This window comes from Schistosoma mansoni (assembly GCF_000237925.1).
Source record: "Schistosoma mansoni, WGS project CABG00000000 data, supercontig 0150, strain Puerto Rico, whole genome shotgun sequence".
NCBI classification, from domain to species: Eukaryota; Metazoa; Platyhelminthes; class Trematoda; order Strigeidida; family Schistosomatidae; genus Schistosoma; species Schistosoma mansoni.
The window spans coordinates 226,600-243,285 of record NW_017386047.1 but is presented as its reverse complement, the minus strand read 5'-3'; the positions used below and the strand labels follow the sequence as shown (position 1 = coordinate 243,285).

The following is a 16,686-nucleotide window of genomic DNA, read 5'->3' as shown; positions in this document are numbered from 1 at the left end:
TAGTATATGCCCTTTAACACTTTTGAACAAGAACACAATAACGGAGTTACGATCAATCCTATGGCATGTTTCGATTATATATTTGGCAACAGAGGATGATGGATGTTTATCCTCTACTCTTATTGGGTCGTTGGATTGAATTTGTTTTGCCACCAATTTGGTACATGTTCAAACACCCTAATTTTGAGATCACGATTTCTCCTTCCTATGTATGTGTGATCACACAAACATTCAAGTTATTAAACACAGTGGGATGTCCATGGAATGCAAGCCTACATAACCTACTTCCGTAGTCTGTGACGTTAATCGCTGCACTATTCTGTGGCGACTAAAATACCACGGAACTAGAACATTAATATTCATTGATCATTCAATATTGACTGATGTATCATAGTTATCCAATCCCGCTAAAGAGTTTCACAAAACACTATCTCCAACCATCTAACATTAAAACAAGGTGCATATGATGTTGGATCCTTTACATGAGTAGTTACATTGCCACTCATTCCATCGAATTCGACCACTTGCATTAGGCGACTAGATGAACATGACTTTAGTTACTAACCAGTGATTAATCAATTGTAACGAATAACTTTGAACAGCGCTAACTGTAAACAGAACGCATAAACTCAGAACAAATACTAAAACAAATGTAAGACAATTAAGAAATGTTTTATTTACAAGAAAAAAAAATGAACAAACAGATAAAAGTAGACATTTTACAAACGATATTTTATGTTCAAAATTAACTATATCATTCGAGCTTCTTCAAGTGTAAAACCACGTGGATCAGATCCAGTTGTTGTTGTTGTTGATGGTGGTGGTGGACCAAGTGGACGTCGTCCAGATGACCAACCACCTAAAGAACCTGGAGTATATTCAACAATTGCACAATCCACATAATCACCGATCTGGAGAAAAAAAACAACTGAAGAGTATTACTACTTTAAACAAAATATGAATAATAGTATACTATATAAAATAGACAGAACGTGGCTAGCAGTAGAATCCTACTTGGGGACTCGTCAGTTGGAGATACCTGCATTCATGTTTATGTTTGAGACAACTTAAGGTCCATTTTCAGGAGGTTGGATGTAGTCAACAGAAAAGCCTGGATTAAAGACTCACATAATTTGAAACTTTTCAACGGAATATATCTGTAGTTTTAGTAGGTATTGAAACTCCCTGTAGGGTTGAAATTCATGTTATCCAGCCTTAAACGTCTGAGAAGTTATTTATTAATATAGATAGGGGACTGACTATATAAATCAGTAATTTGTAAGCAAATAACCAATGAATTGTTAGATTCTCGATCATCAAGTAAATGTTTATAGATTCAGCATAGACGGATAATCAACATGAGTTCAATTACTGACGAAATCATTCTAGCGAATCAGGATTCAAACAGATGACAATAGGCTGGTTCGTGTTACTTTTCAATCATGGATTTCCCATGAAATAAAAGGAGTTTTTTAATCTGAAGTCATTGATTTTATCCTTTAGAATAAACTGCCCCCAAATGCCCTGGTACGGCCGAGAGTGGGGAGAGTCTATTCTCCCTCTCGAAATGCTCTCACATGGCCAGCGAATATATAGCCTCTACCAGGGAAGTCCTACTCACTGCCTTCTCGCACCACTGGTGTTGTTTACGAAAGTGAGTGGACGAAAAGCGAATGTCCGGCGCCTTAACCGGGTTGGTGGACACGGAGGGTCCACCTAGGGGAGTTGGAAAACCCTGATTCCAAACCAATGGTGCACATGGGCTCCAGTATCCTGATGGAACGAATGGCGGACGAACCTGTCATTGGTCAACGGCTACCATGGGACTGCATCTCTTCACGATGCTCCACTGCCTTATAGATCAGACCTTTTGGTCAAAGGCTCGGGGTGTGGCCCCCTAAGAAAACCACCTGCTTCGGTTTGGGCACCCGGGCAGTATCACAGCCCACACACACAAATAGTGTGGCGCATATGTACCTGGTGCCCTTTTGTACCAATATATATGCGTTTAAATAAATAAAAATAATGATATATAGATATATATGCGCCACATAAATCTCATTTAATTTGTGTGAGGGCTGTGATACTGTCCAGGTGCCTAGACTGAAGCAGATGGTTTTCTTAAGGGGCTACAACCGGAGCCTTTGACCTAAAGATCTGATCCACAAGGCAGTGGGGCATCGTGAAGAGATGCATTCCCATGGTAGCCGGTCACCAACGATTGGTTCATACGCCTTTTTGTTCACTCAGGATACTGGAGCCCATGTGCACCATTGGTTTGTAATCAGGGTTTCCCGACTCCCCTAGGTGGACTTTCCGTGTCAACCAACCCGGTTAAGGCGCCGGACATTCGCTTTTCATTCTCTCAATTTCGTGGAGAACACCCCTGCCACAAGAAGGCGGTGAGTAGTACTTCGCTGGCAGAGGCTATATATTCGCGTGGCCATGTGAGAGCATTTCGAGAGGGATAGAGGACTCTCCCCACTCTCAGTCGTACCAGGGTATTCGGGGGCAATTAATGTACATTATTGTGAGTTTTGAGTCATAAAATATCCATAGAAAATCGATCGGGCGTATTCGTATGCTGATTGAAACAAAAAGTTAGTTTTATGATTATCAGTTTCAGTATACTTGGAGGACAAAACAACTGGAGCGACTTAATAAATTATTAATCGTATTAAGTAGCCATATCGAAGGGAAATCATATCACGTTTAAGCCAAAATGTATGAAGGGAGAGGCGGAATTATTCGACTGCCTAAACCAAAGAGAGGTTAGAATCTGAGATCATGGCAGTTACAAAAATCAAATGACCCTTATAACCACAAAAGTCATTAAGACACAAACTAACTAATGTAAGCCTTACAAAAACAACGGAATAATCTAATTACCTGAAATTTCTTAGATAACAAAGTTACTGATGAATCGTCAATCAAATTAAATGGTCTCTGAATATTATTATTACGATTTGTTGCTGTATCAGTGGAATTGTTATCCAATTCAATAGAGTTTGATCCGTAACCAGTGATAACAACACCTAATTGACGACGTCCATAAGTTCCACGACTATCCGGATAGACTATTGCAAAATGCATACGTGTACCACGACGTCTAGCTATGGGCACAACATTACGTACTTCATCAGCTAATTCTGCAAGCGTTGCGTCAATCCTAAAAAAACAAATAAAAGAAAGGTATATCATTTATATATATATATATATATATATATATATATATATATATAATGTCGTTGATGAACGCCATCAATTCAGCCAAATACAACGTAGAACCTAGTACGTGTGTACATCGGTTAAATTCACCATACTTCATTACCTATGTCATTTAAAGTCTCTTACAAACTGTTATGATGATCACATAGAAATAAAAACTATGCAGCCTACACCTATTAACATTGCTCAGTTGAATCGTCTATGACTTCATGGACTGATATCATGTTTTGATCTGGCGGCCCCTTTTTTTCTTCCAGCCTACTTCTGCATCGTTAGTCGAGGTAGGCGGTGACTGGGCATACGTAGTACGTGTCCGAATCACCTTAGCTGACAAAGATCTACTACCTCATAAATCAATTTGCCATCCTTAACTTGTATCCTATTTCTAGCCCGGGTAACGCTTTCTCCGTAGTTTTAAAATACATGAGCGATGTTTCAAAGATACCTGTGATCGAATGGTCGTATTTCACACCACAAAGAGCGCTGCTGCGCAGTAAACTCGTTGTCTGATTTGCAGACGAATATCTCGCTTACGTCACGAGTGACGCAAGTGGCCAAAAGTCAATTAGTTCTACTAAAACCTTGATGAGAATTCGTTAGACAACAGACCATCATGATTGATGTGACTCCCAATATAAATGAAGCGGTAGATAAGCTCAACTATTTCATTCTCTATCAGTAATTCAAGTGCTGACACGATCCCGAACCAACGTTTTGCATTTTGAGGGAGAGAATCGCATTGCAAGCATGCTTGCATTGTTGCTAAAAGTGGTCAGAAAAACATCATGACGACATCCAATGAACGATAGTAAAACTACAGCTTAAGTATGATTTTAACCAGTTAACAGTCACAGCAAATACAACCAAGTGACAACGCTCCACACACGAAGTGTCAGTTGTCACTTTCTAGAATGTCAACATGTAGCTTCCCTATTGTTTGGATAAGTGCCTATTGGCTGTCCGAAACGATGATTTACTTTCAGTCAAAAACCATGAATACATGAGATTCTCGTACTTTATTTGACAATGTTTGAGAATAACATTCCTACTTACTACTATCCTGCATTCTCTCTTGCGACGTTGAGGGTTCGATCGTTCAAGTAGCCTAGTAGTACGCGGCATAACAAGAATCTAAGCTCTAGATATAACAGTGGGATTTCCCTGACAGTGGCTACATATGTGTGGCCATGTGACAGCATTTCGAGGATGAGGGTGAAATCTCCCCACCCTCAGCTGTACCAAGGCATTCAGGAGAAATAATAGTGGTGTCAAGACAATCTGTCTAGGATCAGGAGCTGAAAGTAGGATTCTTACGGAGAGAAGAGGAAAATGAAGAGGAAGGAATATAAAACAGAAAGCAATCGAAATAACAACAGGAATGAAAGAACAAGTTTGAAGAGACAACTTAAAGATGTGCAAATAGTGCATTTAATGCATTACTTCTGTATTTTTAAAAAATGCAGTGTGTGAGTGCAAGATACGATTATTTGGTTCACCCTAACCAAGACTTCGTTCATTAAACTACTATCCGATGTAAAATGCAATTTCTTTGGTCTGTAAAATAAACGACAGAAATTACATCACATAAATCCTAATTCTAAAGAAACCAAAGGTGATTTGGTCACAGAACTAGATCACACTTCCTCTCAACTTACGAGACATGGTGTACCCCACCTTCAGGGATCATCTACTGTCTCAAGAATGGGAGGTGGTGGTGCTGATAGCAACAAAGGGGCGGCGCAGCATGAAACGATGGCGATGCATCTGAGATGCCTGACTTATGAGTACTTCTAGGGATGTTGTTCTGAACAGTGAAAATGGATATAGAAGGAAGGCTAGTGGACTACTAGAAACAGAAAAGTTAGTTTAGAGGAAGATAATTGTTTCATCATAGATTGTTCAAGGAAAACGTTTTCCATGACTAGTTCGTGTACGATTATTAAATAAAATGTACATACACACTGAGTATAAAATGGAATTAATTTAAACCAAACAACTTACCAAGTATTGAATTGTATCTCATTTTCCGGTGTACGACGTTTATTATAATCTGACAATGAATAATGGCGTGCATTTGTGGAATAAAATAAACGAAGCAGCATAGGACAAGTATTCTCCCGGTCAATTCCACTTGGAACGGTGATTGGTACAGGACGATTTTTGAATGGAATAGGTCGTGGCATCAGTTTCTTTGATCGTTCATCTCTTAAACGTCGTTTATTATCATCATTATTCGATCGTGAGTAATCATTAGGTTTTGATTTTGACTGTTTTTCTGTATAATCTTCCACATCATCTTTCGGATCTTGTAAAGGACGACGCACAATAATACGTCTAGTTTCTTCGCTTGGTTGTATCTCTACACCACTAGTAGGTCCACTTGAAGCAAGATGCACAGAAGAAAACAACACTGGAGAACGACTTCTACTTCGACGATCTAAACGTTTATGATCAAAACCACCTCTTCTTCTTATTTCATCACCATCGTCATCATCATCAGCAGTATCAATGGGGAGTGGTGGTTTTTGCCATCTGGATAATGGTGAAACTGGTCGAACAAGACTTCGAAGATTGGTATTTCTTCCGTTTTCCATTGAGGAAATATAGGTATTCACTATTTTGGAATAATGAATCAATTAGAAATAAACTTTAGGAATGTAAACTGGATGAAGCGAATAAAGAATTGTGACTAAATCAGAGGTTGTAGGAACGAATCCCGTGCTCCACTTACATTAGTGTGCGTGAACTGGACCAAAGCTCACTAAAGCCCTAATACAAATGACATAATCACAAGCCAATTACATAAACCTGTAATTTATTAAAATAAGTTTCATTTACTACTGTAGTAACTGTTGTTGACATGACATACTTCGGTTTGACTAACTGACTGATTGACATAATGATACAATCACGTTTATTGATTATAAATCGTGGTACAGAGAAAGGAAGTTTCAGCACCAACTGTGGAATGTTACAGTGAATATCTCACAGACGAAAATTTTGACTGTGATTAGTCAGAACATATTTTATGTTCATAACAGTCAATGGCTGTCACCTGTATTCAATTGCCAAACTCCGATTCATCGTATATTGAGGGCTTCGACTACAAAATAATATTTGCATAGTTGAAACATTGACGGTTCAAACATTTGAGCAGGCCATCACGAAACTGTGCTCACTTTTATTTAAAACCAGTAGTTATATATTCAAAAATCTGTGGTTTTTTTTCCAATGTAGTTGTAGGAAACATGCAAAGACAGACACATCGTTGACCACTCAAAGTGACTATCGTAACCAATGGTTGGAGACTCTAGGTGACATGGCTCAGAATCGATCACAATGGCGTAGGTGTATACACTCTTTATCTTCCTTTAAACCTTGAGACTAAAATTGCTTCATATCTCTCTTCCTTCCTGTACTATATCCTTATATACAACCTATAATTTATATACTACTACCACCACTACATTAATTACTTCTATGAACCCGGTCTTCATCTTGTTGTGCTAACGAGGTATGGCAACTTGGACCGATGCATAAATGTGCCTGGTCCTACGTTGTAGCTGACTGACTGACTGACAAAGTAATCCACAGTACTATTAGGGGTCACTTTCCGAATACCGACACTATTAAAGGATACTTTCTCCTCAGACACCTCAAGAAACTGGACTGATCTTGCCGACATGCAAAGACAATGAGATAATTGCTTCAGGTCAGTCAAACATTTCCTTTTTGAGTACTGTTCCCTGCTAGCCCTGTACTTACCACTGGTGATGGAAATTCGCGGAGCAACATGATGTGTACTGCTTTCAGGACTGATCTTTTATAACTTTTTCTTTTCACCTTTAGAAAGCAATGTCGATTCAGATACCGTCATCATACTCTAGTACAATTGATAGTGTATATTCACCGACCCCCCAGACATTGATATCCAGCTTTTAAACTTATTGCTCTTAAACAAATCATTCGAAACATAAACACTTGAAACAGTAATGATTGCCACAAGAACTTATCTCAATAAAGTGAATGAAAGAACTAGATATTTTCCTGAAATCTCACTGAATTCGTTAGACGATTAAGAATGGAAACCGATGAGGCTTAATTCATTTCTGCTAAAGGACTAGGATGCTAATGCCAGGATTCTTAATTACGTTTCCTTTTTAATGCAAAGAAAAGTACGTTGTAGAGTAAAGGTACACAATCGAAAAATTCAAAAGTAGGACTCCCAAGTTACATCATACTTAATAGTATTAAAAACCACCCAGACTTGATTTAATATCTTTTGGATAGCCCTCCAAATGCCCTGGTATGGTCGAAAGTGGGGAGAGTCCGCTCTCCTCGAATTGCTCTCACATGGCCACGCGTATATAGCTTCTGCCAGGGAAGTCCTTCTCACTGCCTTCTCGCACCACTGGTGTTGTTTACGAAATTGAGAGGACGAAAAGCAAATGTCCGGCGCTTTAACCGGGTCGATGGACATGGATAAGTCCACCTAGGGGAGTTGGAAAAACCTGACTACAAACCAATGGTGCACATGGACTCCAGTATCCTGAAGGAACAAATGGCGTATGAACCAATTGTAGGTCACCGGCTACCATGGGACTGCATCTCCTTATGATGCTTCACTGCCTTGTGGATCAGACGTTTAGGTCAAAGGCTCGGGGTGTGGCCCCCTAAGAAAACCACCTGCTTCGGTCTGGGCACTTGGGTAGTATCACAACCCTCACACAAATCAAATGAGATTTGTGCGGTGCATATGTATCCGGTGCTTCCCTTTGGATAGGAATCACATTCATATCTGTTTTCACTTAATAAATTCATGTATCTGGAATGAACAGAGAGATAACTAAAATTCCTTTCCTATAAACATGGAGTCTTTGCAAAGACCTGGAAAATTTGAAGATTACAAGCAGATTTAAGTTGATCAATTAGTCATGGTCAACGTAAATCCTGGTATATGTGCTCGCCTAACTTACTACACCAAATTAAGACGAGATGAATTTTAGAAAATCGATGTCAAAGGAATCGAAATAATATAGCAGCAATCATAATCACAAAGAATAAACATTGGAGATATGGTTCAAAAAGACATATTAAATAAATATTCGGACTGAAGATCTAGGAGAAGAATAACTTGTGAATGCATCTACGCCTTTGTGACTGATCACGAATCATGCCATCGAATGTTTTTCAACTGCTGATCGTGATTACCACGTAGACCCAAACCTCATAGTCTGGGTATCCCGAATGGTTGGGAACGAAAACCAATGACTTCATGGACTGATACCACAACTGTCAAAAATTAAGAAACAATCCAGTTGCTTCGTCCTGATAAATAACTAACTAGCAACATGGGCTAATATGATCCCATCAGTGACCAAATCCAAAATTTATGCGCCTCGCTAGAAACTCACTGCTTATCACTAGACAACAGTCACACAATTTAATAAGTGACTGAAGTTGAGAATGTGAATTATTCAATGCCAACAAGATGCACCACATTCCCTGAACGTTCTGAAAGTGCTAAATTTCACTCTTTTTTAGAGGGTTGTGGATGCATATCTCTGAGTTCCTTACATTCAAACGAAACAGTCGTTTTATTAAGCCCTAACAATGATTTTACATATTTATTTATTCTAACACAAATATTGGTACAAGGAAGCACCAGATAAATATGCGCCGTGCAAATTTCATTTGATTTGTGTGAGGGTTGTGATACTACCTAAGTGCCCAGACCGAAGCAGGTGGTTTTCTTAGGGGGCCACACCCCGAGCCTTTGACCTAAACGTCTGATCCACAAGGCAGTGAAGCATCATAAGGAGATGCAGTCCCATGGTAGCCGGTGACCTACAATTGGTTCATACGCCATTTGTTCCTTCAGGATACTGGAGTCCATGTGCACCATTGGTTTGTAGTCAGGTTTTTCCAACTCCCCTAGGTGGACTTATCCATGTCCATCGACCCGGTTAAAGCGCCGGACATTTGCTTTTCGTCCTCTCAATTTCGTAAACAACACCAGTGGTGCGAGAAGGCAGTGAGAAGGACTTCCCTGGCAGAGGCTATATACGCGTGGCCATGTGAGAGCATTTCGAGGAGAGCGGACTCTCCCCACTCTCGGCCGTACCAGGGTATTTGGGGGCTGAAGTCATTCTGTGATATGAATTGCCTTCAAATTCATTTTAAAAAGGAACTTGCTATAACACATTTTGATGTACATAAGACAAGAATTCAAACACAAAAACTATTATCTAAAAGTAAAATATATAATTAGTAAGAATAATTATATTGTTTAAAACAACAATTACAGTACAACTAAGTATATATGTACAGTAAACTTTTTTGATCGCACAAAATTAAGTTTTTACGCCAGTCGATGACTCTTCAACATTAGTATAATAAGGAATAAGATTATTGATTGAATGTGTACGACAAATCACTGATACACGTCGTCCACGATGTAAATTATACAAATCAATCGAATGTTCATTTCGTATTTCATTGACTTGATCATTAGACAAAATAGCATGTGTTAATAAATAGCGTAGTGCGCCACGAATAATATAAACAGATCGTCTAGGTATAAATACATCTATCCATGAACCAATCGGTGGTAAGTCTAGTGAATTTAAATATTCATATTGATCTTGAGGAACGCCCACTACTTCACTTTGTGGAGCAACAGCTAAACGTAAAATTGAATCAGATAATAAACTTAGCACAGCAATTGACTCCCCACAGAACTGAAAACAAATAATATGAAATTTTTGAGTTTTACGAAGTCCAATTAATACAAAGAAGAAAAAAACTATAAACCTAACATGCATGAGACAGTCAATATGGTGACCTTGAATGGCTTTACAGAAATGATGACGCTTTCCACTTACTGATCGCCCACACTGTGTATGATTTCCTTTTGGACATCTAACAAAGAAAACGAACAAGTTGCAGTCTTAACGATTTAAAAGCATGACCACAGGGCCAACAGATAACTGTTTCGTGACGATCACATGGCGTTTTGCGAGTACTTTTCTGTTAGCCTCGTGATTTTGAAGTCCGCGAGGCAACGTGACATGTGGTTCCCTTAGGGTTGACTTTCTTCAACTCCTTCCGACTTCATGAAGCAACATACATTCACATATACTGGTTTTCTTACGGAAGCACCTAAACTATGTCACACTCCAGTACAGCCATTAGTATGACTTCGTGGTCCGACCTCATGTTGCTACTTTTGTTCTTACGGCTCTCAGACTGACCTGTCTGGGAGAATCACACAAAATAATGATTTCTTCGTTTAATTTAGCCCAACAGGGTCATCACTAAACGTAACTCAGCCCACAACGTCGAATAGGCATATACTATTGAGATTTCCACGACTATCCAGTGAGGGGATAGAGATTGTCAGAAACCTATGTGATACATTAGTGCAATACAATCTGACGGCACATTATTTTGAAATATTGTATGAGAAAGCTGAAGCAAAACATATGGATAAAAATGGCATCATAACATACTTTTACGCTGTCCACATGTGCCATTATCTCACCATTTTCAGCTAAATCCAAAACGTGAATTAATGGAAGTACTGATTGATCAATTCTTGCAGCATCTGCTTCCATGGCCATTGTTGTCGCTGTTAAACCACTGCCTACAGTAGTTGCTTTCAATCGATCGACAACAAGCTGATTGGTGGTTGTATGCCAACTTTTACGTTCCAATTCACGGAAATTTTTAATAGCCTAAGAGGAAATATAAGGAGAAAACACCATTTCAGAGAATACACAAAACCTGTGCAGGAGTAGATAGAAAAATCGTAGAAAGTCGATCATTTTGAAATAGACTGACAGCTTAAGTGCGGTTTCAATGATAACGATATCCTAGGTCAAGCCAAGTAATAAATAGCGTCTATAGGTAGTGCCCCCGAATGTCTTGATGCAGCTGAGGGTGGAGAGATTCCACTTTTGCCCTCGAAATGCTGTCACATGGCCACATATATATAGCCACTGTCAGGGAAGTACCACTTGATGCCTTCTCACGTCCGGAGTGCTGTTTACGAAATTAACAGGACGGAAGCTAATTTGCAATGCCTTAAACAGGTTGGTCGATGAGGAGGATCAATCTAGGGGAGTTGGAAAACCCTGAGGGAACAAATGACCTATAAACCAATTGTTGATTACCAGCTACTATGGGACTTCGTCTTCTTACGTTGCTGCACTACCTTGTAGATTAGGCCTTTAGGTCAGAGGCTCGGGATGTGTCCACCTGAGAAAACTACCTGCTTTGGTTTGGGAACCCTGGCAGTATCCCAGCTCCCACACAAATAAAAAGATTGGTCGCATATCTATTAGGTGCCTCCTTCAACTAATGTTAGTGTTCGAATAAATACGAGTTAACTGGTAAACCACTGAACCACCTAATGCTACTATACAGCAATCACAACGTACAAATAGTTAAAACGAAGTAAGCGAGACGGATTGCCAACCTGAGATAGAATAGTTGAACTTGAAAGTAAACCAGAGTGGTATTTCACTATTGTCACATTAAACCTGAAGGAAGATACTAAACCTCAAACTAACTCTCAAGACGAATTTCAGGATGACTATCTGTTTAGCTAGAGTATTGCCTGGCTTTCGCCAACTTGCGCCATTTATGACGTAGGCGAGATATCCGTCTAGCAACCAAAGGACGGGTTTACTGTGCAGCAGTCCGTTCCGTCCTACTTTATGGCAGTAAAACATGGTCGATAAGAGTAGAGGATATTCGTAGGCTACTAGTGTTCGATCATAGTTGTCTTCGACGCATTGCTCGTATATCCTGGGACCACCGGGTAAGTAATGCAGATGTTAGGAAACGGGTACTAGGTAAGGATGGCAAATCGATCGATGAAGTAGTGAAACTTCATCAGTTGAGATGGCTGGGGCATGTGTTACGTATGCCCAACCACCGACTGCCCCGACGTGCAATGCTTTATGGTGTAGGGGCAGGTTGGAAGAAAGCTGGGGGCGGTCAGACCAAAACGTGGCACAAACCCATAAAGTCACTGACAATTGGACTGAGCCATGTTGGTACGTGTAGATTACCTGGTTGGTATCCGCGAGATGATAACAATCGATGATTAAAGACGTTGAATGACATGGCTCAAAATCGTTTGCAATGGCGAAAGTGCATCCACTCTTTGTGTTCTACCAAATTCTAATCTTTTGAATTCTTCATGTCCCTATCCTTTTTCTCTTTCCGAATTTATTTCACCGTATTATACTCCTTCAATAACATCTTCAAACCCTTTTCACATAATACTTATACTCTTACTACTTTTACCACTATGGGATTTGAATCGACAACTCCATCTCTGTGGTAATGTGGTATGGCAACTCGAACTGATGTACGTACGTACGTACGTACGAAGTTCTACGTTGTAACTGACTGACTGACTAAATTTCGTGTTTAAGACTGGACTTTATCAGTAGGTTAAGAAGGGTGAATTATTACATGTACAAAATGCCGAGCATTATGGATACACCAATCATTCAGTGTCGTCGGGGCTTTGCAATACTGTACATTGATACGAGTTATCTCAGATCATGAAGAAGTAAACAAACAGCAAGAAGTGTACGATGGTTAATAGGATTGAAGGTAATGAAAACCCAAATATGAGAAACATTTGAAAAAAAATTATAATGAATCTTGCCCTTTGCCGAATTCTAATGATTAAAAACATACGCAATTGTTGTGAGCACACTTAGCCTCAGATGTAAACAAGCTACAGTTCAGTAAACGTATCCACATCTAGAAACTGAAATGGAAAACTATGGATCGAACATAGTAATACCAATAGAAAGATGGCAAGCTAGATAGATAAAAAAAAGTAGAACCAAACCAACTAGTGTAAGGAACAAGCGAAATAAAAGAAGTAACGCTATGCCAAAAGCCTCCTGACAGCTTTAATTATTTCAAGTATGAGTAAGACTTGAAGACTAAAGTGAAGATTTACGAAACCATCATTATGGTCATTTATTCAAAATGGCCAAAAATAACAAAAGTGAGTTAATTCTAATATGTTCATTTTCATTTTAAGCTTCTGTTGAAGTACTGTTCACTTATTTTTAGAGTTTATGAAACGCTCGATATGATATTGCGGTCTACAGCGTCCTAAGACTTTGTCACCTATAGAAGATAAGGCACTATCCTGAACAGTGGAGAGGCAAATAGTTGAATAACTCACATAATCCCAGTGCTTTGTTTGGTACTTTCGTTTGCAAAGTACAGAATCAAGTTCGTTTATCAAACTTGACTCCTGATTCTCCGTAACAAAATCCTGCTTGAGTATTAATTCATTGGATACAGTTTTGATGAGATTAGGGTGTTTTGAATTACATTTTGTGAACCATGCCTTTCGATAAGTTGACAGTGCGATAGAACTAAAACCAGAACAACTACGTGCTGACAAGAATGTATACCGCTGCACCGCAATGCTCATAACCCCGCCATGAAAACCCAACAGACAGTAAATGACTTTTTTATAACGAACTTGTCAGTCAGTCAGTTCGTTTACTCTTTGTTTTGATTTAAAGCATAGTTCTGAAATATCTGGACGCAGGAAATGTTTTGCACTGAGCTTCGACAAACCTGATATGTTCCACAGGCTGATGAAAGTTGAGAAACTGCAATAATGGATGAGTTGCAATCTAGTTTTATGTTCGAAATTAGGATACTTTAAGTGACATTTTGAAATTTGTATGAAGCTGTCCCTTAATTGTTTTTTTTTTAATGGCATGCACTCTCGACATGAAGATTGCTTACGTACTTAATAAACAACGGTTGTATAAGCTAGCTTCATACAAATCAACAGACTGTTTATACCGTGAAATATAGTTATGAGGACCACTATGATTAAGAACACAGCCCAAATACATACAAAATAATTGTAGGAGGCTCTTGTACATTGTAAAATGTCAAATAGTTTAAATTCTTCAAGTGTATTTAAAGATTAGTTTGTGCGTCAGGTTGGAGTATACCAACGGGTATTCTAAAGGCCATAAGTATACCAGGAATGCCGCGAAATGGAACACTGTAAGTACGTCCGAATATATTTTGTTTTTAATTCGAGTGCGGCGCCTAATAACGCACAAACGGGTTGCCAATTTACACAATTATAACTCTTTATGTGGGTAACACACATGAAACTAAAATCAAAATTCTAATACATTTGTTGCCTTAGGGATATGAGTTCAATAATATCGCAAGACATCCACTTACACAGGAATAATAAGTCCAGAGTAATCAATCCGGGTTTTCTTCAGTATGTGAATCTTGTGTCTCCATCTCGAATTTCTAAATACGATATGTCGATATCTAGTATCTGTCTTTTTGACTCGTAAGTAAAGCGTGACTTCCAAAGTGGCGTCATCTCAAATAACTTCCTTTGGCTGATAACTTACCAACTCTCCTGTAATGAGGATCGGTGGTCTCTATAAAATGTGTTCTACCTAAATGAATATCTTCATCTAATTTTCTCCTCAGTTAGAGGCTGATTTGCAGCCTACCAAATGAGACTAAAGTATCTTGCTTGGAATTCTGTTCATACATTTCGGATGACAATTGCGGTAGTTCTCCAGGTTTCCGTACCATACACTTGAACAGCCTAAAATTTACTATTGAAGGTTCTGATTCTGGCTCTCACTGAGAGTTGTTTTGATTTGCCAGTCTAGTTCTAATGTAACACCGCTACGCCTGGTTTGCTTATCCGTGGATGTTTAGTGACTGATTGTTCAACGATGATCCGTAGTGTCACAATTCAATCCGTGCGCGACCGATCCTTACGGAATCCAGCTTGTCGATCTCGTAGTTAGGCGTCTAAGGAGTCTTTGATCCGGTTCAGCAAAACTATTTTGAACAATTTTCGTGGTACTGACAGTAGTGTGATGCCTCTGTAACTCTCTCACACGATCAAATCTCCTCTTTCTCTTGATGACATATCCTTCTTTCCAGTCTGTCGGCGTTTGACCTCCCACCCAAATCTTCCTGTATAGGACGTAAAGCATACTTGAAGTTACTTCAATGTCTGACTTCAGTGCATCATCTGGAATATTGTCAGGTCCTGCTGCCTTACCACTCCTGATCTGTATGATGACCATCCTGATTTTTTAGATCGTTGATGAAGTGACATCTGTAGGAAGGTTTGAGTGTGCTGTTTCGATAACCAATGGATTCATTGGAGCTCGTTTATGCAAGAGAGCATGAAAGTATTCTACCCTTCTGTTCATCTGTTATTAAATCTTCGTGGTTGTCTTGCCTCCCTTACCCTGGATAGGTCTCCTTACTTACTTACTTACACCTGTTACCCCTCGTCGAGGAGCATAGGCCGCTCAGTCTTCAGTCTTTATTCTTCAGTAATAAGGATAGTAGGTTGATGAACCTGTGTTAATCCCGACAGATTTCCTTCCAGTGAAGGTCCAGCTTCTTTTTGAAAATGTTCACTGATGGTGCTGATACCACTTGTTCTGGTAAAGCGTTCCAGTCATTGACCACTCGATGTGAAAAACGGGACCCCACCTTTAGTTTATTAGATCGCGGTTTCAGAACCTTCTTGCTATGACCCCGGAGATTATTAGTGCTGTAGGGAGCAAAAAGGTAAGACATATTAACACCCAGATCATAATTAAGGATACCAAATGCCAGTATAAGGTCACCTCGCGTCCTACAATAAGATAAGGGGAAAAGATTTAGACGTTTTAAACGCTCATCGTAAGGGAGTTTAGAAAGACTCTTTACCAATTTTGTCCCTACACGCTGGACACGCTCAAGCGATTTAGTATCCTTTATCAGACAAGGGCTAGCTGCTTGGATACAGTATTCTAAGTGTGGCCTTACATAGGTGGGATATAAAATTCGAAACATCTCCTCGTCAAACCATTTAAATGCTCTGCGAAGTGACCACAGCGCGCGATAGCCTTTGGAAGCAACCGCATTGCAGTGCGTAGTAGTTTTTAAGTCGTGACTTAATTATAAGTCGTGACTTATAATTACTCCTAAGTCTTTATGCTCATGAACGCGTGGCAGAGATGTACCATTAATGGTATAGTGGTAACTAATATCGTGCCCGATGTGTATGAACACGCTCTTCCTGGAATTAACTTCCAGGCCCCAATCATGAGCCCACCTAACTAATTCGTCTAAATCTGCTTGTAGATAAAAACGATCAGTCTCATTTCTTATTGTTCTCCAGATTTTAACATCATCCGCAAACAATAACGTCGACGACTTAAGTAATAAAGGTAGTTCATTAGTATACAGAAGGAAAAGTAAAGGGCCCAAGATGGTGCCTTGGGGTACACCACTTTTGACCGGTTTCCATTCGGATAGAGTTCCATTGACTCTCACTCTCTGTCTGCTGTCACATAAGAAGCTTCATATCCATTCCTGTATATCACCTGTTATACCAAAGCTCGAGAGCTTTTGCAT

General features: G+C 39.4%; 1 protein-coding gene across 1 annotated transcript; it reads right to left on the bottom strand.

The window, feature by feature from the left end:
* Positions 1-749: 749 nt before the first annotated feature.
* Positions 750-13,702, bottom strand: Smp_150930 (hypothetical protein; the record flags this gene model as incomplete). Its single annotated transcript, XM_018798764.1, has 7 exons — positions 750-911; positions 2,890-3,169; positions 5,230-5,697; positions 5,960-5,997; positions 9,594-9,968; positions 10,740-10,964; positions 13,448-13,702. 7 exons carry the CDS (start codon positions 13,700-13,702, stop codon positions 750-752), a joined length of 1,803 nt encoding a protein of 600 aa, XP_018646654.1.
* Between the last annotated feature and the right edge of the window lie 2,984 nt (positions 13,703-16,686).